Raw genomic sequence first — 25,508 nt, 5'->3', positions numbered from 1 at the left:
GCGACCTGTTGCGGCCTTAGCAAGCGGCCAATCAGTACGCTCAAGTTGGTAATTCGCACAGCTTCCAGTTGTATCTGACTAAATAACTTGTTTTATTAGGCACTGCTTGTTTCAGCATGACATTAGTTCACAAATTGGCTATTCCGTGCATTAACAATGTGTCGATAGCATCGTAGACACGGGATAGCAGCTACAACAACAACTGCAATGCAACAGGCACTACCGTGCGACATTCTGTCTGTTGTTGACATTCTGTTGGCGGAGCGATATTACCAACACATCGGTAGCGGAGAGGGAGGCAATTACATCAAAATACGCCACGAGATGCGAACAAACATGATTTTGGCGGTATGTTTTTGAATTGCTCTCTGCTGTCAACTGTGTTCGTCGCGGTCCTATGACAGTGTTCAGTCTCGATAAAAATCATGCCAGGCTTTTTTAAGTATAACCAAACAATTATAAAGTAGCATTCCCAAACGTTCAGAATTCAGAACGTGTTGCGAATTAACAGACACAACGAGAGAATGGCTTAGATAAAGTGAGATTACTTTTTTTAATAAATAGCACTATTTTATTGTTGCTTAAGCACTAGCAGAGCCCTTGTGTTGGTTTTTATTATTCCTTTTGAAAAGGTAAGCTTGCTCTTTATCACACAAGCTAGTACGTATCAAATATTGTCATGGGCAAAGAACGTATTTATAAGCGCTTCCTCTGAGGAGCGAGAAACTCGTCTTAAAACAAAATGAACGCATTGATGAGGATGCCTGTTAACGGCGCAAAAATTCAAAATGAAATTTGCAAGTCAGTGGGGCAAAAAAAGGTAACATCATTTGTCGCTCTGATACGGCTTAACTTGTAATCGATATTTTTAAGAAGTAGAATTACCAAGTCAATAAAAATAAGGATACCAAGCGACATTTAACAAGCAATCGCATGCGATAGAGTCAGAGTCTCCCTCAGCTTTATATGCGTTATTTATTATAATGTTCGGCCAATCCATTTACCCATACTGATAATAGCAGCTACCCATAATGACCGACTACAGGCACGTATTCATTATTATGTTTTTAGCGCGTAAAGATTTTCACTGTTCTGAAAATGCGGATTGCTAAACCTGTTATCGCCGTGCCGCTATCAACCTACAACAGCAATCAGGTTCCGTGGTTCGAACTAAAACGATTCAAGCTGCTTTGTTATTGTTTCGGCTGGCGCGATTCGTCTTGTTACGACTGCATGGCAGGACATTAGAGAGCGCGGTACGACCGCGTCTTCTCCTACCTGCCGAAATATTCTCGTCGTCGTTGTTATCGTCGTCTTCTGTCCCGAAGTAATTTACCGTTCGTTATTCGTTTTTCGATGTCGTCGTATCATCGCTAGTGACGGCGCCAGCGATAGTCGCTTAACAATTTTGGATCTTCGCGCCGCGAGTGGTACCCTGCCTACTGACGACTGCTTCTGGTGTTGGTATCGCCGTTGAGCAGCAGCATTCTCAAGTCGTGGACTAAACCACAGCAGTAAAAGTGCCCGCAGTGCTGAGCGAGCATTTAATCTCTGTGTCTGTCTGTCCGTGCTGTAAGGTTGACTGTATTGATCGACACCGGCGGTGGGCCCGTTTCATTGGTCGGTTTGTGTTTTCGGCGGTGTTTTTTCTCATTTGCCACCACCGTACGCAGTGTTCACGCTGCCGAGTGGTTTGCTTAGCAGCAGAAACGTTGAAAGTTGCGTACGTCGTTTTTTTTTTCGTTATATCGCGATCGTCACAACGCACAGGTGGTAGGACCTAGATTCCGTGTTAATGGTAAACGAATGAACGACGCGCAGAGCCGTCGCTAGCCGCCAGTCAGCGGTTAATGCCGAATTCAGAGGGAGGCAGCAATCGTGGAGGCGCTGCATTGCCCGCGCTGTTGCCGCCGGCATGAAAAACTATTTGCTCACTGGTCGTCGACGCAAACCATTGGGACGACGATCGGAAGTGGAAACTGACGGCAAATAGAATCGATTTAGCATATAGAGTCTACAGTGGTGAATGTAGTCGTGTAGAGTGGCGAAGACGTACAAAAAAGGATGTTTGTTGTATAGGTAACAAGAGTTGATGTAGTGCGTCAGTATATGAACAACTAAACCGGTACATCTGGTAATCATAATTCTGCGGCTGGGAGCTGGGCTTAACAACAAATCCATCAGCAACAACTATTATATATCTATTTATTACTAGCACTGCTCCCACAAACTACCCCTCGAAGGGTCGTCCTTTTCGTTATATTCGATTTCTGAGTGATTGACGCCTGCAGGACGACACAGCAAAGCACAAGATTACATTTGCAGCTGGGTATCAATTTTGTATCATCCCATATTTGTCGCTGAAGCATTATCAGCGACGGCAACCGCAGCATAAGCACGGAGCCATCATTCAGTTACCAACGATGGACGCTGAGATCGAACAAATTGAGAGACTTTGCACGCAGCTGTATGAAGCGGCTGACCCCGCGCAGAGGCAATTGGCCGAAAAGAGCCTCGTGCAGTTTTCTCACAGCCCCGACTGCCTGAGTAAGTGCCGGCTGTTGCTAGAGCGCGGCAGTTCACCATATTCACAGGTACTCGCCGTCACGACATTGACCAAGCTTGTTAGTCGGACTCCGTCACAGTTGACGTTACAGCAGCGGCTTGATGTCCGCGACTACATCCTGCAGTATCTTTGTCAGCGAGCCAATCTTCAAGCTTTTGTCGTGCAAGGTATGCTCCAACTGTTCGCGCGGATCACGAAGCACGGTTGGCTCGAAGAAACAAAGGATGGTGCGTTTCCATTCCGGAACGTCACCGAACAGCTTCGTGCATACGTAATGGCCTCAAACGAGCATTGCATCATCGCCGTGCAGCTTTTAGCTCAGTTGGTATCCGAAGTCAATCACATCTCCGAAGCTGAAGCCCACCGAAGTCTTACGAAGCAACGCAAGATTGCTTCGTCATTTCGAGATAACCAGCTCTTTGATATCTTCCGGATGGCCTGTGAACTCCTAGAAAAGGGACTGAAGATGTGCCGAGCATCGCCGCAAGATCCGGCCATGGCCGCACCCCTCAACCACCTGCTGCGATTAGCGTACAACTGCTTGACCTTCGATTTTATCGGCACTTCGCCGGATGAGAGCAGTGACGATCTATGCACCGTTCAGATACCTACAGGATGGAGGCCGATTTTTCTCGAAGGGCTGCCTGGTGAGGGAAGCAATACAGTTCAGTTATTTTTTGATTTGTATCAATGCTTACCATCACCGATGGCCTCCGTGGCGCTCAGCTGCGCCGTGCAGATTGCCTCTGTTCGTCGGTCGCTGTTCAACAACACGGAACGAGCCAAGTTTCTATCACATCTTGTTGATGGGGTGAGTAGATGTCGAAGAAGAGCGTAAGTCTATCTAAGAGCGCACTAAGCCTTTGAACATACACAGTCTACATACGGGCTGTGTAAGGAACCTTGTGCCAAGTTATAGTATATTTAACTATTTAATTTGAGTATAATGATAAATCGCATGTTTATATCATAGGAGCATCGTATCTAATTAAAGCATTATATTTAATTTCATTAGTTAAATGGGTGAAAACCTTTGTCGTGTGTTTGCTTTTTACTGGTTTAAATATGTACTGTTCATACTTACCTTATTGTATTCTGTACTGATATATCATTACCAGTACGTACGTTCACACCATGTGTGTGAAGAAGTGGACCTCTCCGTTTCTGGAAATTGCTTCATTTTATTCTTTTCAAATATTGACCCATTTACCTTTGTCTTGTTCAATAGCGTTTCAAGTAAAATACTTTGACGTTTTCTTCTAAACTCTGTTGTGCTTTTCGACTTGATTTTAGGTAAAGAAGATCCTCGAAAGCCCGCAGGGCCTTGCCGAGCAAAGTAGTTGTCATGAATTTTGCCGCCTGTTGGCGCGGTTAAAAAGCAACTATCAACTAGGAGAACTGGTCAAGGTGGAAAGTTACGCGGATACGATTCGGCTCATAAGCGAATTCACAGTCACGTGCATTCAGATGACTCAATTCGGTGCGAATAGCCTTCACTACCTGTTGAGCCTATGGCAGCGCATGGTCGCCTCGATGTCCTACGTAAAGGCAACGGAACCGCACATGCTTGAAGTATACACTCCCCAGATTGTTCAAGCATATATAACATCTCGTCTTGAAATTGCAGCAAAGGTGTGTGTGTGTGTGGTGTTTTCTTTATCTCTTCTTTTACACCCGATATAGTGAGTCTAAGTCAGTGAATGGAAACGTCTCTCTTCTCGGGAAGGAAAATTGACTAGCAATACCAAAATAGCTTCCATACTGATAAGAATGATCTGCTGCATGTATCGTATGTGTACATGAAGGCAATCATTGTATGTTTAGAATAAATGTTAAATATCGCTGTCACGGCTTACACACAATAAGAAATGAATTTTGGTTTAAGACCATTAAGCATATATCGGGCTACGTATATGTTGGTGTCAGTGTGCGCTTATTACAAGATAACAAAAGATATGCGACGGCTGTTCCTCCTTTATGCAGTCTATATCTACTATAAACTGAGATAGTCTATAAGATGTTGTAGCTGACTAATTGTACGTTCTCTTTTAATTTGCTTGTAGAAGCTAACTTATTTGCACGGTGGTAATACACGATTTAATAAAATAGCATTATTACTTTCATCGTACACTACCGTTCACCTATGTTCTATTGTACCTTGGGGAACTGTACTTTCAATTACCGAGGTTAACTTCCGTCTTCATACCCTGAGTTTAGGTTGTGCGGCAGAACTTGGAAGATCCTTTGGACGATATCGGTATGGTTCAACAGCAACTCGACCAGTTCTCCGTAATTTGCCGGTGTAAATATGATAAAACGTGTGCGCTTCTGGTGCAAATGTTTGATACCACCGTGACAGTTTGTCAGCAAGGTCAGTATCCTATTGGCATGCATGATTTAAAAACAACCGTTCTTACACACCTGAAATTTCTTACACATCTGAAATGCAGTTGGCCGAGATGGCACATTTGTTTTGCCCCCAGAAAGAGAAAAAGGTTTAGAATATTTTATTGAATGAACAGGATCTGTAGTTTTTTGCATCAATTTATTACCTATGAGAGGTAATATATGTTGTGCATATTCAACGCCAACTTTAATTTAATTTAGGCTGTCACAAGCTACTCCGATGGACTATAGTACATTTTAAACGTGAGCTAGGATGATGACCTTTTCAATATATGTCAGAGGTACTCTCTTTTTTTTTGCAAACTTGTCTCAGCGTTTTGGTAGGTTCTGCATAACCAGATACGCACTATTCGCGTTCCCAGATGTAATTTAGGTATCTAAGGCTTCTTGATGTAACTCGACAGTGCAATGTTCTGTTCCATTAGATACCTTTTTTAGGCCATGTAAAGCCCAGTAAACACACGGATTTGGATTGAAAGAATGAGCAGTCTGAAGCCAACGTTGGATATTTTCTTGTTCAATTCAGAAAGCAATTGACGAACGGCGGCGAGCTCTGATGTAGTTGTCAAGTAACCAGACCACATGCTTTTGATTGCCGTGCCTACAGTCCATGAATCTCTTGAAAAATTCAAGATTGGGGGCTATGTTTATTGTTTAATTTTCAATGAGTTTCTTGTAGTAGCAGATTCTCCTGAGGTTTATTGCAAGTACCACCATTACCTTACGTCTGAACCAATTCGATACTGCCATCTAACTTGATTAGTTTCCATTCTTGTGACGCCATTCTCTCAACTGATACATCTCCGTTTTGCAGCAGAGGTCAAATTATGCCTCCTCTATGGAAACTATATGAATCGAAGCATTTTTGTGTTGATTCAGGTTCCGCAAATTGCAAGTAGAGTACATGTGGCGCATTTCCCACTGGCCTTGGGTAGACTCACGGACTCATTTTTTACTCAGTTTCCGCACCTCTAATATTCAAATTATAATTCCGTAACAGATTACGCGTGAAATGCCAGTTTTGGCCGATAGAACTTTTAGATTCTAGAACTTAGAGATTCTAAACTCTATGGTCGTGAAAAGCCTCTTCGATTTTGTGATTTTGTTTTTCGGGTTTTGACATTTGGTAATCCCCTCGCTGGTCTTCAACACTCTAATCTCCATTCTTGAAACGTTTGTACCATTCACGTGCTATAATCTCATTTAACGCCTTTTTGTATAATGTCTTCAATAATCATCGATGAATTTTCGCAGCGCTGTAATCTTTGAGGAATAAAACCTTAACCACTGGGAGTGGATTTTCATGTCTAAAAGACGTTTTTCATTCTGAACTTATTTCTCCTGACATAAACTCCACTGGTTTTTATTCACAAGTTTCTAGAGAGTCTGGAGTAATTTCGTATTAAAAATCATCATTTTAGCTCAACTAGTCAAAAAGTTACTTAATTTCAAGGTCCATCAGATATGCTTTCAACAGCCTAATATTTCCCTTTACTTTTATGATTTGATATCACAGGAAGCCAAGAAAAAGAAGTGACAGAAGCTCAGCTAGCATGGATGGTATACATCATTGGAGCCGCGATCGGTGGTAGGGTATCATTCACTTCTACAGAGGAACAGGACGAAATGGACGGACAAATGGTTTGTCGCGTACTTCAGCTTATGAACTTAACGGATCCGCAAAATAACGGCGCTGGTCGTATACCTGTTGCATCGGAAAAGCTTGAGCTCGCTCTTCTCAGCTTCTTTGAGCAATTTCGACGAATTTATGCAGGAGATCAAGTGCCGAAGACGAGTAGCGTTTATATTGCTCTATCAGAGGTTCTTGGCTTGCCGGATGACTCAGCTGTGCTTGCTGTGTTCGTACGGAAGATTATCACCAATCTTAAATGCTGGAGCAGCTCGGAACAGATCACGCAGAAGACGTTACATCTTCTGTCTGAGTTATCGGTCGGTCATGCGTCCGTTCGTAAATTAATCAAACTCGAAGAGGTTCAGTTCATCCTGAACAATCACAGCGCTGAACACTTTCCATTTCTGGGCTATCCAGCTGCTACGCGCAATACCCGCTGTCGAACGACGTTTTATACGTCGTTAGGGCGAATGCTGTTGATTGAGCTAGGCGAAGACGAAGAACGTTTCGAGCACTTCATGGCACCTTTGACTGTTACAATGGAAAGCGTCGGCAGTCAATTAATGACTATGACAGCTGAAAACATTGGTATGTTCAATTCGGAGGAGGCGAAGAAGGGACTTATAGGTCTTGCTCGGGACTTGCGTGGCCTGAGTATGGCGTTCAATACCAAGACCAGTTACATGATGCTGTTTGATTGGATCTTTCCGAAATACTTTCCCGTACTGCATCGCGCCATCGAATTATGGTTCCACGAGCCTCTCGTAACGACGCCGGTATTGAAACTTATGGCAGAACTGGTGCAGAACCGTTCGCAGCGGCTTCAGTTTGACGTATCTTCACCCAACGGCATCCTGTTGTTTAGGGAGACATCTAAAATGATGGTGACATACGGATCTAGGGTTTTGAGCATTGGCGAAGTGCCCAAGGACCAGCTATACCGGATGAAGCTGAAGGGTATCTCAATTTGCTTCTCAATGCTGAAATCGTCTCTTTGTGGTGGCTACGTCAATTTTGGCGTGTTTAAGCTATACGGAGACTCGGCGTTAGATGACGGCTTGGACACATTTGTCAAGATGCTCATCTCAGTGCCTCAAGATTCGCTACTGGATTTCCCTAAGCTGAGTCAAACCTATTACATCCTGCTCGAGTGTCTCACACTGGACCACATGAATTTTATCGTCAAGCTCGATCCACAGGTGAATTTAAAGAGAAAGCAATGAATTATCTACTTACTATGACTTCGTCATATATAATAAATAGTTAATTAATATACGTGCTTATTATTTGAGAACCTCTGCTTCTAGAGAAAAAATAGGAAACAATATTCTTTCTCAACCAATCTGCTGAGATAATTTTTTTCTTCTAGTACCTATTAGTCTTACTTGCTTATATTTAGTTTTATTAGTAAGCTAAAGTTTCATATTAACCTTTGTTGGCGGTTTCCGTTTTTCGGTGTTTTAGGTATTTCTCTATATCATCTCTTCAGTATCGGATGGATTAACAGCCTTAGATGCAATGGTGTGCACAGGCTGTTGTGCCATTCTCGACCACATCGTCAGCTACGTTTTTAAGTTTTTAAACAAATCCAAGCCGACCAATCCGGCTGACGTTCCCACGTGTGTACAAGTCCTCGAACACCATCCGGAGATCCTTCAGCAGATGTTAGCAACACTACTTAATATCGTTATGTGGGAGGACTGCCGGAATCAGTGGTCGATGTCGCGACCCCTATTGGGTCTAATTCTATTGAATTCCGACTATTTTGGCCAATTGACGCTATCACTCGTCGAGGCCCAACCGATTGAAAAGCGTCCGGCGATGATGGGCTGGTTCCAAGCGCTCATGCAAGATATTGATCGCAACCTGTTGACGAAAAATCGAGACAAATTCACGATGAATTTATCGGTGTTCCGGCGAGACATCAACGACTCGCTCAAGGGTCAGCAGTCGCACCAAAATCAGACCATCATTGTACAGAACAGCTCTGTTCTTGCGACAACTCTTCCATACAGTGAAATGATGAGCTGAAAGCTTGGTCAAGGCTGGGCAAGACACATACGAAGAACGGACTATTATTATTATACTAGATTGGACTAACGCAGTATAAGTGATTAGAATAACGTTAGAAACGCCTTCGTCTAAGTGCTGAGGTATTGTTGAGGTTTATGAACATAAAGACCAAACCCTTGCTCATAACCCAGCACGCTGTACAGTAGATGGTCTTTTAAGGTGATATATATGATAATTGCTAATACAAATAATAACGAATGTGCCGGGTAACCGTGGAGACAAAACCGTACAAACGCCGACAGCACACAACTCTGGTGAACGGACACCGATTCACGATAATCTTCTAGATATGGACGAAGTTATGTATTAATTATGGTATAGAAAGCAAACAAAGAAACGGACAGAACAACGGCGAATATCGTAGAAAAGGAATGATACTGATATGTGTTACGAAATAACCCTATTAAAAAAAGGTAAACGATATCATAGCGTCAGTGTGTCATTACAGGTTGTGTACGTATGGACTGCCTATTGCATCGAACAAAAAGAAAAAGACGTCGTAGATTTTTGCAAACCGAAGGCCAATTGAAAGAATTTCAAATAGTCGAGCGGTATTGCCACCTGCTCACGAGGTGTTTGACGAATTTCGCAGACGGTACAGAAATAATATAAACACACACACATTGAGTAAGGACCATAGGAAGGGAGAAAATGACTATAAGGAAAAATTAACTTTCTTTACGAAGTAGACAAATGCCGAAGAGAAGCTCCGCCAACCTAGAGGGGAAAGGGGGGGGGGAGGTATAGGATTGGAGAGAAGATTCAAACCAGAGCAGTTCTCGAAGTTATGGATATTGGAACTTTGGGAATAGATACCTCAGCTGGCACGGGTTTTATCATAATTTGAATCAAAATTGATGTCATTGGTGGTCATCGACATATAACTGTCATCTTTTCTGTTAGTTCGGCAGGAATAGCAACTGGTCGGAACAGGAATGAATTAAAATCGCGGAATCGTTAACTCCGACGCACAAAACGAACCTTCATGAATAGCAAAGAAGGACGGCTCATGATAATCATGTTGCATGTCCGGAGAAGGTAAGCTAGGAAAGGGCATTGTGTACTGCCGGTGAGGTATAGCGCAACTTAGTTCGAGTAATGGCAGAAAATACGGATACCTCGGCCGTTTGCAAATAATGCGTGGCACGAAATAAAGGGTCTATGTCTCCTATACAGGTTGAAGGAGAAATGCTTTCGAGGACAGCTAAGTCTAATAAAAGATTCATTTAAGGGTCATCGCGAATGAGTTAACGTAACGATTTGCCTAAACGCAGCTGTCATCGAGGCCACTAGCCGTGCGTATTATGCGTTGTCGAAATGGAATAAAATGCAAAAATAATGAAATCGAATTAACAATGAAAAACATACTGTTTAGGTAAATATATTTAAAAAAAAAACAAAAACAAAATATATCAAAGGACAACTTTATCGTAATTAATTCGTCACCGATGATGATGATTTTTTCCAAGAGAAAATAGACTAGTGCCGCGTCACACCTCGGCACAACGGATGCAATGTCTCTGTCTATCTGTGTGTGTAGTCTTTTCCACGAGTGTAATATGCGCGTTTTGAGTACGTGTGGATATGATAAACGAGTAAATGTGTTATACTGATGAAAGTGCATCGAGAGAACAAGAAAACGTAAAAAATAAAAGGAGGTTTAGCTCCAGACAAAGATGATCCAAGATAATAAGTTTAGTATTTTGGATGGAACTTGTAAAGCTGAGTGGCAACAAGTAATAACAACTATGGTGTGACATAGGGATAACTAGACAGTTCGGATCGTAACAACTGGGTTTGAAGACTAATGACAAAAATATGAAACAAGGGTTCGTTGTCGAACCCATGTTTTCATGTACTTGATTTAATTCGAAATGTCGCTTACATCTCCTAGTGTGCAAGAAGCGAACTGGATCTGAATGCGAACATCGCACGAAGATAGGCAGTACCACAAGTAAAAAACAAGTGCTTTTGGGACAGTAAGTGTTGCACCAAAATACTAATAATTTAGGCAAGGATAACCTACGCTATTACTAGGCTGGTTAAGGAACGAATGTCGACTAAAGACTGTGAGAGGTAACAATAAATATTACTATGGTAATGAGAAAAGTATAGTAAAAAGCAGAGAACAGCAAAATATTATAAAAGAACTGATAGTCGTGGTAAGATAGTTGAGTTGTAAAAGTGTTAAGGAACTGAGGAGATGTGGGAAAGTGGCGAGAGTGAGAATTTTAAATTGTGATGATAAAATACAGATAACGATGACGACAACGATGATAATGATGGTGGTGTCGAAGAAACGAAAATGTTGTAATAAATATTTTTTTTCCATGAAAAACGTCTAAGTCTTATATTCCTTTTTATTCGCAGCTGCGAATAAATTAGCGTGCATAGTCTCAACTCTAGAACTTTCCATTCTGATGAGTGTATTTATTATATATATATGAAACGTCTTTTTATTTCTAAAAGTTCCCAAAAATAAAGTTGAACTCGTCTATCGTACGTACCCGAAGATACAGTGTAGTAACCTCGAGCAGACCTGTTATTATCCATTAATAACTCTGTACCTTTCCAGGTGCTGTCCAACAACGTATAAAAAGATTGTTTTTTTGCATTATTAGTAAAGACCCCGCTTTTTTCCAAACCCTAAACCTGCACCCTACCTTTTTTTTGGCTACTTATATATCTTAAACTATGATGAACTGATCAAGCCGGTAACCATTAGAGCAACAACACCTAGTTAAAGTCAAGATATCTAGTATCGATAACTGAGTCCACTGCGTTTTGATAATCTGTAAATACTGCGCACGATATGCTTCAGAGCAGCTTTAGTTGTATTCAGTTCAATAGAGAATCCGTAAGAATACAACTAATAAGACAAATCCACATTCGTGTTACAATCTTGTCAGACATATGTTTACATAGAGGCTTTAAAAAGCCGTGCAATACAATTGAATTATCTGTCACAGTCAAACTGTGCCGAGATAATGGGGGGTGACTATATGGTGTGGAATTATATTTTTCAAGGGAAATTAGACGTTGTTTTCTTGGAGCACCAAGTTGATGACAAACATCAGGTACTTTAATAATTAGTCTTATTAGACTAGATGTTATTGAGACGTGGCCAAAGCAAAATACTTAAGAATGCCATCTGCTCAGTTTTCAAAAAAGGTGAGGAAAATCGAAATACAAAATAACCAATATAAATGTAGCTGCGTACATGACTATAAAATTATGAACAGTTGCGTCTAGCTCGAGAAAAAGTGCGTTGAGTGGAACTTAGAATCAATACAAACGTTGACGGAGATTCTAACGTTATGTATGGTACCGGAGATTTGTTCGCGATACTTTCCATTTGATAACTTTAGTATGCCCCAAAAAAGATACTACCTGCTTTTTATGCTGAGTAGGTTGCAAAAATTTGCGAACTGTACTATATGACCACTAGACGAAATTCTAAAAGGTGGCGTGGTCCACGAAGGTGATGTGCATCCCTTTGAATGCATTGCCATACCTGACATGCATATTGCCTCGCTGGCTCATATCTCAACGCTGTCTAAAATTATTACCAGATGTTGCTATTAAGGAATATAAGGGATGAGGGGGAAAGAAGGAATTAAAAATAAGGTCTTATTATTATCAAAATTCACAGTTGCTTGTATAATTGCCATGCTGTTTCACAGGTCTGTTAGAAAAACCCCAGATAAACCCTGCAAGACCAATTCCTGTTACTCGCACTCTTGATGAAGGCAATTCGTTGATGTTATACCTAAAAAAAGGTCATACCAAGTACCTGTTTATCTTGACGAATAACTGAAAAGGCTAGAAAAGTATTATTGATTCAGTTTTATGCTTGAGGGATAAGTGACGCAACAGCTGGGATATACCTTACGCGATCAAATAACCTAAATATTTCGAGTTTTACGTCCGGTACTGCTATTGCTATACAACATTGCTCCAGGAGACCAACGAAGCGTGATTATATTAAAATGTATATACGTCGAATGACTGAACCACGGTCTTGAGTAACCCATGAAAACTTAGATAATTTCTCGGCCTCGTCCTACAAAATAAGTCTAGGACTAATAGCGCATATGTGTGGAGTGATACACACCTAGGCTCAAATAATCTCAGATAGAATCACAATGGTCTTATAAAGTCTGGCCTCCGCGGCCAGACTTTTATTAGGTGTCTGGAACTATGTTATGCATGCAGGTGCAACCTAGTAGAACAAAGCATGCGTGTTGATATTTGATATGGGAATATTGAGTTCAGTTAGTCAGATATGGTTCCTATTACGATCAGTTGCAGATTTTTAATTCTTGATAGGATACCAAAAAGGTTTTTTCGTAGGGTTGAATTTAGATTTGACATTCAAAGAGGATCAATTGTGATAACATCGACGCCAGATTTAATGCAAACCATAGATGTAATTGATTTTAGAAGGATACTAAAAGCGGTCTGCCGTTTAACACAACCACTGGTAGAAACGACTGTGTATACAACCTTTATTTATAACAAGTATATAAGGACGTGGTCTTTAAAAAACTTATTTACTACGGTTAATTGTGAGGAAATGGGTCCATCTTTAGGTACGCGTACACCCTCACAAGTAGTGGCAGCATCTAGTACAATGAAACGACTGGGTACAATGGTAAAACAGCCTTCAACCTTCCACAGGTTATTGGACAGTATGATGCGGTTGCTTTTTATGGAAAAACAGGTGCTGTTCCATCCTCAGGGTTCTGCCTATAGGAAAACGGTGATAACATCAAATAACCTCCTTTGCGGATCGAAGGTACACGACTCGTGTCGGCTATAAAACGAAAACGATAGGTATGTGTTTATCATACTGTATTGTTCCGCTTAGACAAAATTTCAGGAGTTACTACGTTATTGTTGGCTAACTTGTAATTCTTAGCATAACTAATGCCTGTAGAAGCCCAGCAACCTGTGTTTCGATTGAAAAAAACTTTACTTGTAAGGACATCATGGGTCAAGCTTTCACAAAGAGGCTTGGGTATAACTTCTATGTAGCGATCGAAAGCAACCAAAATAGCTTAATTATATATGAGCCGGGTGTGGGTCTCAGTTTCGGCGACTGGGCTTGTTGCTTCTGTTAAGACCACTGCCCACTTATCTTAAATCCTTCCCTTTGTTTGACTCCGGGCCAACCTGGATCTTCATTTAATAATATTACAGATTAACAGAATTTTGTTGCAGTCATTATCCATCGTCCACAATTGGATCATTTTATTTTATGAAGATTTATTGTCTCAGCTTATTGCAATCGAATGTATGCAGTGCAACTGAAATGTTTATTAGGTAACAAATAAATAAATAAATACAAATAACAAATAAATAAACCGAGCTTTCATCTGTTTCAAAGAGTTGGTTGATAACTATACGGGGTACGCCTGCATTTTGTACCACCACTATGATGCAAGCAAGCTAATGGTGCACTCATCACAAAATATACTACTTCAGAATTAAGGCGTCGGCATGACGGCTCTAAAATTATTTAGATCACAAAGAAATGCATAAGGACACATTTAAAATGGTGGAAAATCGCCGATTGGTTCAGTAATAGGTTTTACGTTAAACATATATGTGCTTAACGTAAAACCTAATCTAAATAATAAAGAATTTGAATAATAACTACACATTTTCTGTATTGACTGCAAAGCGGTGCAAATATCATGCTTGTGGTCGAGACAATATGGAATAGGGTAAACTGTGAATTTTCGCTCTTTTTTTTGCTTCCTTTTTTCGTAAAAATAATTTTCCTGAACATCCCAACTTTTGATATTAACGCACATGAACTAATATCATCGTTTTACAAATAAAGCATATTCGTTCGATCAAAAGGTTAACTTATAAAATATAGGTCTACCAGTGCTCAATACATCGGTCCTATTGACGGGTCCTATACAAATAACCTTTAAAAAGTCAAATTGATCGATAAGCGTATGTGATTCTATTTGCAGAGGGTAGACAAATCGTGAAAAACAATCTTATCGTTTTTCGTCCCAGCTGCGCTACATTCCAGTATTGAGTCGGCCCTCTGATGCAAAAAGGCGCCATCATACTTCGAACAGAGGCTACTGCTACCCCCGGGCGCTAGCCAGCCGCCGCTGCCACTGTTATCGTCATACTTGCCAGTTGCTTTGCCGTCGTTATCTCTCCGTCTGGCTTCTCTAGGCAGTCTGGCGAAAGCATCCCTTTGACGGAACAGGCGAACGCACGACAAAGCTTTCCCTGTCTGTCGTCCGCGTCTGCTTTTTTCGAGTAGTGGCTGTTAATCGCAACACTAGCAGCGAACACAGCATCAGCAGAAACCGAGGCAGCGGCGTCACACGCTACTCTATATCAGCACAGCACTCTTCTCAAAAAGTAAACGGAGCGTTTGTCAACGGCTCGGCTCAGCCACCGACGGCTGCGCGGCGACTGCCACTGCTCTCACAGCAATAGCTGGCTGACGGCTTTGTTTTGTTCTGCTGCTGCTGCTGCTGCTGCTGTGGAAGATGCATACCGCTGATATGTTCCCGCTGGCGTAGGCTGCTCTTTGTCTCCCTGTGCTGCTGCTGCTTCAGCATATCAGAACGGCAGCAGTGACTTGTGTGTTTTCGCCTGGTTAGTTCGTTGTATTGTGGCGTTAACGTTAGTGGTAACTGTGACGAACGTTGGCGAGTGGGCGGCGAACAGTGGTGTCCGGCAGTCCGCGCTGCTGGTACCACTTAACGTAACCTGTGCTTACACTATTGTAGTATTATGGTCTACGACGACTAGCACTCCGGCTGCTGTGCCGCTGCGGACGGCTGCCTGCTCTCGCTGCTGTTGCTGCTGCTGCTGTTGTTGCAAGTGCCGCCACCGCCGCCGTCGTCGCTGCTGTAAAGAAGAAAGATTGCAGCACAAATTTAACGTTAGGTTTGGTATGGTGCTGCGGTGCCACTATATTTGCTGCTACTGTTGCGAAGTCGTTGTGTTTAGTGAGCTTATGGTTGATTCGAGCTGGCAGTCCGTGGCAGTCGGTCGGATTTACGGCTGTACTGCCCCTAATCACATAGCGAGGGGTCGGTGACGAAGATCCTTATTGCCTGGAAGCTGCTGACTGGCCTCGCTAGTATTGCTGCTGTTGGTATTGATGATGATAGTCGGTATCGAACAATAGCAGCCTTGATGCGACGAGGATTATTTGTAGAAAAGATCTAGTGGAAGGGGCACTAAGTGCGTTGAGCCAGTGCTACGAGTATTGGCCCTATTGCTGGAGGCAGTGTGTCCGTACCGTTCAACCATATACATACGTATTTGTATACATATACAAATATATATATATATATACACAAACATATTCAGCTAAGGTAACCTTGCTTGTTGGCCTTTAGGTGGCCAGTGGTCAACGTTTTTGGTGACAATGAGCGTCGAAAGAGTGTGAGGTTTTTATATACTGACCTAAAAGAGTCTGTCGTTGTCGTCGTCGTCGTTGTCGTCGTCGTCATCGCCGTCGTCGTTGTCATCGTCGTCGTCGTCGTCGTAGTGCCGGTCGCCCGAAAGCAGTCGTGTAACAACAATTATGCTAATTTGACGTCTGAGTGTATACAGCGGTTCGGATTTGATTAATCGCACGGTTATGTTGCTGGTAACATTGTGGTAACTTCAAGTGTAATACAAAGTCTACAAACAACACCTTTTGCTGGCGTTGGCAAAAAAAACGTCATTGTCATCGTTTAGCTATTCGTTTGTCAGGAGCGTGGTGAGTTTCGTCGTTCCGCTTACTACCATTTTCACATTGTCACCACACTGTATGCCGAGAAAGCCGAATTCTAGACCAGGAAGAATTCTACCTCAACGTGTAGAGTAAGCAAAACCTAAAAGGACGGAGTATAGGTCTGCTAAACCTCATCGTGACGGAAGTATGTGCTGCAGTGATTAGAAATTTGATTTTTTCGTACATTGTGAGTGTTGTATGTAATTGTCGGCTTACGCTGTACTGGCAGCAATCCAATCGTCCGTGCACACGGTCGACAATGGACAGCGACGAGGAGCTGGGTTTTGGTGTCGATTCAGGTACGTCAGTACAATCAGCACTTGTATTGGTTGGGTCATAAAAATCTCTAGATGCATACAAACACACACATATATGTATATATCTGGTTCAATGAAATCAGCTCGTCTTCACCAGCTACATATCGTCTAGACTGATGGCGATCGAAGAATCAGGCGCATGTGATCGGCAATGACAGCGGCGAATGGTATCTAGTCTTTGTTTTGGTTTATTCTATTTCCGATGATGACTCAGGGCATAGGCAGTGAGCTATTCCTCCAACAGTCTGGCTTCTTCCCTGTCTCTTAGATAATAATTAAATGGAATTACCACCGATTGTAGTTAATCTTGAGACAACGATTTAGAACAACAGAGCACCGCTCGAGAAGGAAATACGAATTGCTGTAATTATTCGCGCTGCCGGTAATGCGCGAAACTGCCAAATAAAGTGTATCATTTGTGCTTAAATCGGCTGTTACCCAGAAATTTACGAATGAAATTGTTTGCAAGGAATTGAGATGCCCTGTGGGAGCTTAGTAGAAAAATGGAACCCAAAACGTGTATTTCTAATAGACGATGACACGATAGTTTTATATAACTCAAGAAATGTCTTTACTTTGGGTGCGATGAAGGTAATGAGTGGAAAGAGACGAACCGGCTAAACACACGTGACTTCACTGTGCATGCGTTTCGCTATAGACTCTGCGGGCAACCGGGTTTCCACGAGCCTAACAATACATATAAATGCTCCAGATGCAGAGGGAATTGTTGTTCCTATACACCAGGTTCAGGATATTTCGCACATCTCTTAAATTTACCAACCCAACCAGATTCGTATAACCTATAGTATGCATAGCGTGTTAAATAATTCTATATACTCTCCCTGGTATTCGGATGGTGTGTTGTTAACCTGTGCATATATAATTTCTACTATTACCAGTAAAGGTGAATAAATGAAATTCGTTTTGGCTAGACCGCTTGTCTAATTGCATTATTGTTGACGACGAAGAACAACAACAAAAATATGCGATCTTTGAGATACCTAATCAATTACCGTAGGCTCGAATGTACCCGACAGTGCGGGTGGAAACTGAACGTCATGCTCTAGATGATAGCCACATAGTTACCGCAAAGTTTATGTAACTTCATTGAAAATCTTGTGGATCGTACCGCACTAAAACGGTGCCGGCAAATAAAATGACAATTTATTGGAAAGCCACAGCAGGCATGATTCCTTTCATGCCTTATAACCAACCAGGACACTATCGAAAAAGCAGGGGGGAAAACTCGTAGGTGATGAACCTGCAATTTCAATTTTAGGCGAAACAATCCAAGAGTGTAATGTCGCTTTCTTCTTTTGGAAAAACGCTTTGACAAGTGGTGCCGAAATATGGGCATTAATCGATCACTCTGTCGCAGATCAGACAGTGCTTAGGTATTAAATCTAGCCCATAATTAAGACGAAGCATTTCTATACATTGCACAGATAGAACCGAGAAAGGAGAAGGGTATAAACACCAGAGAAAGCTATTAAGAGGTAATTTAACTTTGTCATTACAGAGACAATATAGACGAAGTGTTTAATGCAAAGACGAATGTCAAGCCTCTCTTAGCTTCGAATCTTCCGCTTATCCAATCTAGAACTACCTAGTGAACCGTAACGTCATTTTTTTATCGGAGTGGCTATGCATGAAGTACCTTGCGTGTAACTTCAATACGGCTACGAAAAGAAATTCTACATCTATGACTACCCTACAGTGAGATAATGCTTATTGGATGTAGTGGGTAACGTATTTGTCTGCTAATCTTAGGAACACATTGTGGTTTAGGTTCGAAAGAGGACACAGACAGACTCCGCCTCGTGCTGAGAGCCACCGGTCTGATGGAATGCCTAACGGACGTCAAAACTCGAAACAGGATGTGCTGAGCAATCCTTGCGATCACTTACTAGAATTTGTGAAGATAACAAACGTAAAAATAAATAAAGTTCATGCCTAAAGGGTGCTTGTTCTTTCGCTAGACAATGCCATCCTTATCAACTAATGTAGATAATTACATTTTGTCTGTGTGAATAATGATCAGTCATAATAGGGAGAGTTGTTTCAATCGTTGTTTAGTATGAGGTGAATTCCTCGCTTGGATGCTTTTGCTGGTCCTAAGTGAAGTCAACGAAAACAAAATAATTTTAAATCCAGCATTAAACAAAAAATAGCTTTCGGCAGCCGATTCGTTATATACGATTTCCTTCACGTAGTACCTTATGCACATCAACTACTAATCAGAGGCACTGCACAAACCGAATTCTGAACGCAATCTGTTAGCGGTCAGAATCTGCATAAAAATCCGCCCTGATTAATCTATATTAATTTCAAATCCGATTTTATGAAGTTGAAATGTTCTTGAAATTGCTTCTGAGCGATAGCAAACTAAACACAAACAACGAAACTGAGATTTGAAACGAGTTATTTATCGCAAACTTCGAGATTTTGTTCCCAGCTCTTTTTCATAAGCTAACAGAGATTATTAGCAGAGTAACGTGGTTCGGCGTGTAATGAATATGTCTCATAGAAGTATCAAACATTGTAAGCATCGGTTAAATCAGGAATAGCATCGACATGGTCTGCATATGGAAGGTTGGCCACTGTCCATGGATAAAAGTCTACAGTTGGTCCTGGTGTACCGCTATTACTGTGCTAATTAGGTGGGATTCCAAAGCACGGATCTGACATCTACTTACACTCGAAGCATAGTATGAATCCAACCGACAGCGTACGCGTTTATTCGGAATGGGCGCTATGATTCGGTACTTTTTTTGTACAAGTACGTCTTATTACGTTTCGGCTGAGTTTCCATAAATATTTCCTACGTCCTAGATCAGTGAGATTTCGATTGCGAAGGATATTATGGAAGTTAATAATATTAATCATTGTTTTGGACTGTATTTACTAAATAGGCGCATCGTTATAAATAAAACTGGCCTCGGAGCGTAATTAATGTGTTAACAATGTTTCCAAATAATATAGGAGTATAGCAAGTATCTGATACGGTATTAGTCGATGGCATAGACAACAACTGTTTGAAATGAGAACCTGTTGTAAGTATGAAATTTTGAACAAGAAGGATGCATTCAACATGTCTGTCACCTTACTTACTTATTTACAGCAAAGCTGCTTTGCGAATATGGGCAGTAATCTAGCTTTTCTGAAAAGGTAGTTATTATATCCGGATTAGGGCACTCTTTCTGCATTGATTTATATTCTAGAATAATTCCTCGGCCGATTTTAACAAATCACACAGTACCTTTGCTCAACCTATTTTAGATTGAGCATATGAATCACAAGTTAATTACCTTGTTTCCATCTACGGAATTGTTCGATTTATGAAGGACCTTCAATGCCGCTATTACGAAATATTGACTCTTCGTAGGTCATCACGAGGTATGAGACAGTGGAACGTTGCGCCTGACCTTGTAGCCTTCTCGTCAACAAGCCAAACCGTAAATTGCAGTATCCGTCGTTTTTTTTCCTTATACCGCTAAGCTACATTATTGAAGTGTGCTGAATTCCGACACAAGTATATATTTCTATATTTTGATTATAGGTAATGAAACCTCAGGAGAAGATGAAGACATGGGTCTTGAAGCTGAGCCGCTGGGAGCTGGTGGCTTTCCTGCTGGTGGTCGAAGGACTGATGAAGACTCGCCTTACCACGTACTTTCCACGGAGGATATCGTTAAGTACATGGTGGATACGATAAAGGAGGTCAACACCATCGTAGAGGTAACCCAGAGCAGGATCGTATCATACGAGCTTTACATACCGTTTCGAGTTTGAAAACTTTTTTCTGGCTTATTTTGAGAAAAACGCTACAGTGAGTTAGTATTAATTTCTTTCCTAATGTTTATTTTCCTGATGTTTGTTTTGATAATTTTCGAATCGTTTAATAATCGTCATTTCAGCAGATTCCTCCAACAATGACACGAATTCTGCTCAACCACTTTAAATGGGATTTGGAAAAACTTTACGAGAAATACTACGATGGCGATCAAGAAACGCTGTTTCAGCAGGCTCACATCGTCTACCCTTTTAAAGGCTCGGCTTTGGCCGATAAGGTAATTGTAGTTATGCAAACTTTTGTTTCCATATCATCCAATGCTTCTAAGTTTCAAAGTACTGCCAGCAGTGATTTATTCAGGTATTTTCTCCCTACACTACAAATATGCGGTTAGATCTTCATTTTTCAAGAATTCATGCTACTTAATTTGGCAACGATGCTTATATATCGCCATTGATGGAATCGTGGAAGATAAACTTACTACAGGCCTGTATGGCTGCAGATTGTTTAACTGTAAACTGTCTTTTTATGTCAAATTTCAGAAGCAGCCTTCAGCAGCAATGGAGGAATGCGAAATCTGCTTGAAGCGCGTACCATGCAGTTCGATGGCAGCGTTAGCATGTGACCACCGGTTCTGCACCGATTGTTGGAATTACTATCTTACAACGAAAATTATGGAAGAAGGAATCGGGCAGACGATCTCGTGTGCAGCGCACGGCTGCGATATTTTGGTAGATGATCAAACCGTAATGCGGCTCATAACCGATCAGAAGGTATGTACATGCAAAATGCCTAAGTTTTCCAAAACTCTGATATTAGTTTCGGAAGCCGGCGGCACGCTTGTTAATAACATTATTATAGGTAGAACTGAAGCTCTATGGAAACATTTTTTGAGGTACAAAGAAAAAGAGGGTAACAGGTTATTTGGTTTTCACGACTGTCCTTGACGATTTCTAATTAAATTTTGTCTTCTATTGGGGGCTGGTATTTTTAATGAATATATGCCCGCAAATTGCACGGTAATTATTAAGTCCAACGATAGGAGACGACTGCAAAAGCCTGTGAAGATTTTTGCAGTTGTCAAGTAAGTTCGAAGTACCCTGTCAGCCACATAATAGTACATGTTAATCTAGGAATTACTTTTCGTTCCTGCTCGCTGATTCCACAGGTGAAGCTCAAATATCAGCACTTAATTACAAACAGCTTTGTCCAGTGCAACAGACTTCTACGGTGGTGTCCAAAACCTGAGTGCACGAATGCCATTAAGGTAGGAACGATGACTGATCTCATTTTGTTACGCAAAAGGTTGCATAGAGCTTGGCAATATATCTGTGATAAAATATCTAAATAAGGTACTACTCCGCACAGCTTGCAACCGAAAAGCTCCATTGTGATCGTCAACCGTTATTATTACATTAATATTTTTACAATTATTTGCAATACTTTCGTCGTCTTCGTGTTTTTGGAAATCTACCCTTGTCCTTGTATCGTGATTTAATTACAGCAGTTTTCATGGTCATATAGGTGAGCTACGTGGAGGCTCGCGCCGTTACCTGTAACTGCGGACACACGTTTTGTTTTGCATGCGGCGAAAATTGGCACGATCCCGTTCGCTGTGGCCTAATAAAAAAATGGCAAAAGAAGGTAAGTGGCGGCCATCCTTGGAAAAGCTGTTCGGCACGGAATCGTGTCAAAGCAAGGTGAGCATGGCTACGATAGAAGTGCACGAGCTAAGGTAATCAAATTGACATTTGTTTGTTCCGACTTTAGTGCGACGATGATTCCGAAACGTCAAATTGGATTGCTGCAAATACGAAGGAATGCCCAAAGTGCTACGTTACAATTGAAAAGGTAATCCGCGCCACTGTCGCCTTGTATACCTCGAGAAGCACATATTATTGACATTGGTATTAAAATATCGTACGCATTTGCTAACCAACTCTGCTGTATTTCCAGGATGGCGGCTGCAATCATATGGTGTGTAAGAACCAAAACTGCAAAATGGACTTCTGCTGGGTGTGTCTAGGTCCCTGGGAGCCGCATGGCACGTCGTGGTATAACTGCAATAGATTCGACGAGGTTGAGGCGAAGAAGGCACGTGACGCTCAGGAAAAATCGCGGGGAGCTCTACAACGCTATTTGTTCTACTGTAACCGCTATTTAAACCACATGCAGTCCCTGAAATTTGAGAACAATTTGTACGCGGCAATTAAGCTAAAAATGGAGGAGATGCAACAACACAACATGTCGTGGATTGAAGTTCAGTTTCTGAAGAAAGCTGTCGATGTACTCTGTCAGTGTCGGCAAACGCTCATGTATACGTACGTGTTTGCCTATTACTTGTCGAGGAACAATCAAAGCGCCATTTTCGAGGACAACCAACGGGATCTCGAGAGCGCGACGGAAACGCTTAGTGAATATCTTGAGCGGGAAATTACCTCGGAAAATCTTCACGATATTAAACAAAAAGTCCAGGACAAATACAGGTGAGTCTGAATCAAGTGTACGTATCATTGTCTATAAAGATCCGGTAAACACGAACCTTGAATATCCGCTACCTCCTATCCGTCAAATACGATTAAAGCCATATCTTAAAAAGAACGTGTGGAACAGCAGTTCCTCCGGAAACCCAATAAGTTTCATTGCGGATCCGTTTGAATCTATATTTTCAGCGACATTCATAGCCAAGCCGACAATCGGCTAACGTCAAATTCTGACTCCGACCCGGCGTTAAAACGGACCCTATATTAAGACAGACGGACACACATCATTAGAGACAATACATACGTTTAACTTCAGTTAGCCATTTTCAACATTAGATGCCTGTCATCGACTCCGGCGGATGTATTCTCTTGCTTCGAAAACGTGTTTTCGGTCTACGTCATAGGTTTCCGCTTCTGTTTTTTGCCGTTTTCAACTAAAATATTCCTCTCATTAGGACCTTTCGATTGGTAGCAAGAGACTCGCGGGTAACATTGAAAAAAACGTTGACCTATAACATCGGCCTTCGGTATATAAACGTAAATCGTTTTTCTCAGCTGACTGAGCTTACGACAGACGAGCTTACGATAGAGTAACGTCTATTGTAAGCTCGTCTATCGTAACTATCATATTATCCAAAAAGAATTATTCTATGATAATAATAAAGAAAAACACATTTAAGTATAGGAAAATTATAAGTGGTTTTACCTTTATTTAATGACACTACGGTGGTGTTACCCAACATATCATTTACAGATATTATAGAAAAGGTTTTTCAACACTTACCTAAATTGTCCTTTTTCCACTAACACACATTTAATATTAAAAGGTTTTTCAACACTTACCTAAATTGTCCTTTTTCCATTAACGCCTATCTTTTTTAAAGGAATCTAAAAGGACAGAAACAGCTTTACCGTCAAACGGATTATGGATAGGTCGGTATCCATAGATATGTTGACTCTCTCTGGAATAATCTATCATTCTCACCCAAAGAAACATCAGGGCTTCGATTTTTAATGCGCTGCAAAACCGCCACTTCTATCGAGTAAATACAGTCTAATTATTAACCCGTTGTCACTATTGATCAACTTTCTTCTGTAGATATTGCGAGGGTCGACGGCGCGTACTCCTTGATCACGTACACGAAGGCTACGAAAACGATTGGTGGGAGTACAACGAAGAGATGAAGTTCGCAAAATGATGGGCAGGTTTGCCGGTTGCCGACGACTGATCCTCAATAACACTAGCGACTACAAGTCAGAAAGATATGATCATGTTGCCGTCGTCGTCGGCATCGTAATTTGTGGCCACATCGATTAACCTAGCACCTTTGTGACCAGCACAATGTTCCGTTCAGAAATATATGAACTCGAGCGTCCCGCTCGCCACGAAATGATCCTGTCATCATTCATTGAGTTCTGTTGGCAGGTGGCAGAGAATATCAGTAAAGATGCTTGCCTTCCACTGGCATTTTCGTCGACAGCCGGTAGAATTGGCAGAAAGCAAAAGCCCTTCGGCTCTCACCGATTCAAGAGGAGGGTTTTTTTTTAGCCCGTTTACGCGGCAGAAAAGAACAAGTTAATAAAATGTTACATGTGTTCTTAACGGGCATCAAAGAACATACGGAATATCCTTACTTTTTGACCATCGACCATAGAGCCAGCAGTGATCATCAGTGGTATTCTCCACTTGGCTAAGTAGCAGAATCTGCTGGCCATAGCTATTACTACAACTTCTACTATTTCTATATAGATTTCTTTACATAACTAGTTGGCAAAGTAGAAACGGTTACACGGTTGACTGCACCGGCCAGTTTTCATTATACGTGTACTTGCCCAAACAAACATGTTGCCTTGATAAAAATCCATTGGCTTTGTGTGGTCTTGGGTAGCGGATGGAAATGGCCGGAATAAAGGAACAGATCACTACATGACTGAGAATTGTTACTTCCTTCTCCGTGATTATGGTGATAATAATCCATGATATTATCATTAATTGATAAGAATGTCCAAGTCTATTACGGTGATAAGAAATAATGATTATAATAGCGATGATAGTATTGTAGTGGTTGAAGTATGAAGAATAAATAGACATTGCGAAAAACTTTATTATTTAGCGCATTGAGAATTGTGCCGTCGTTGTGAATGCAGAGAATGCTCTCGACTGCTGAGTGGGCTACTGGCCAAACGGGAAGTGGCTCATATTGATAGTGGTCAATGAATGAAATTCAGATGAAGCGAAACCTGGGAGCCACTACGACTAATGAGAAAAGATTGTAGCCAGGGAAACCCACGTTTCAAGAAGTGCGCGAAGAAATATTTTGTACAGCTCTAAAGCGATTCTTGGTAGACTGTAGAGAACATGGACGTGTCGAGTCGATTTTTTGGGGTGATATAAATACATATATATATATATATATATATATATAGATGATAATGTATTGTACTGTTAAGATGATTACGAAAACGTAA

At 41.4% G+C, this 25,508-nt stretch overlaps 2 protein-coding genes and 2 long non-coding RNA genes across 9 annotated transcripts; 3 read left to right on the top strand and 1 right to left on the bottom strand.

Moving 5' to 3' along the window:
• The first annotated feature begins 1,038 nt into the window (after positions 1-1,038).
• Ranbp16 (Ran-binding protein 16) lies at positions 1,039-11,023 on the top strand. Its single transcript, XM_022833402.2, has 5 exons — positions 1,039-3,377; positions 3,860-4,198; positions 4,784-4,937; positions 6,489-7,804; positions 8,070-11,023. The coding sequence occupies exons 1-5, from the start codon at positions 2,424-2,426 to the stop codon at positions 8,634-8,636; spliced, it is 3,330 nt and encodes a 1,109-aa protein (XP_022689137.1). The 5' UTR covers positions 1,039-2,423; the 3' UTR covers positions 8,637-11,023.
• A 2,139-nt stretch (positions 11,024-13,162) lies between these two features.
• LOC147753478 (uncharacterized) lies at positions 13,163-16,242 on the bottom strand. Its single transcript, XR_015311112.1, has 2 exons — positions 16,131-16,242; positions 13,163-15,566 (listed from the first exon to the last, which is right to left on the bottom strand). It is a non-coding gene; the product is annotated as an uncharacterized LOC147753478 (long non-coding RNA).
• ari-1 (E3 ubiquitin-protein ligase ariadne-1) lies at positions 15,450-25,462 on the top strand. Of its 6 annotated transcripts, none has more exons than XR_015311111.1 (10): positions 15,450-16,745; positions 20,323-20,501; positions 20,681-20,833; positions 21,099-21,329; positions 21,725-21,823; positions 22,081-22,200; positions 22,327-22,407; positions 22,513-23,042; positions 23,229-23,443; positions 23,924-23,970. XR_015311111.1 is itself a non-coding variant. In XM_086968390.1 (10 exons), the coding sequence occupies exons 1-9, from the start codon at positions 16,706-16,708 to the stop codon at positions 23,970-23,972; spliced, it is 1,482 nt and encodes a 493-aa protein (XP_086824516.1). In that variant the 5' UTR covers positions 15,450-16,705; the 3' UTR covers positions 24,139-24,225. The 6 variants fall into 6 exon arrangements, 5 of the variants coding, with proteins under 5 accessions (XP_086824516.1, XP_022689140.1, XP_022689138.1 ...); XM_086968390.1 differs by lacking the exon at positions 23,229-23,443 and adding an exon at positions 24,139-24,225 and having other exon boundaries at positions 23,924-23,972; XM_022833405.2 differs by lacking the exons at positions 23,229-23,443; positions 23,924-23,970 and adding an exon at positions 24,139-25,462 and having other exon boundaries at positions 20,684-20,833.
• LOC111260554 (uncharacterized) lies at positions 16,752-17,694 on the top strand. The gene is made up of 2 exons (XR_002680406.1): positions 16,752-16,930; positions 17,355-17,694. It is a non-coding gene; the product is annotated as an uncharacterized LOC111260554 (long non-coding RNA).
• Positions 25,463-25,508: the final 46 nt, after the last annotated feature.

The sequence above is a fragment of the Varroa jacobsoni genome, unplaced genomic scaffold (assembly GCF_002532875.2).
Source record: "Varroa jacobsoni isolate VJ856 unplaced genomic scaffold, vjacob_1.0 scaffold_452, whole genome shotgun sequence".
In the NCBI taxonomy this organism is placed as follows: domain Eukaryota; kingdom Metazoa; phylum Arthropoda; class Arachnida; order Mesostigmata; family Varroidae; genus Varroa; species Varroa jacobsoni.
The sequence above is the reverse complement of the archived record's forward strand: the minus strand, read 5'-3'. Positions and strand labels throughout refer to the sequence as shown.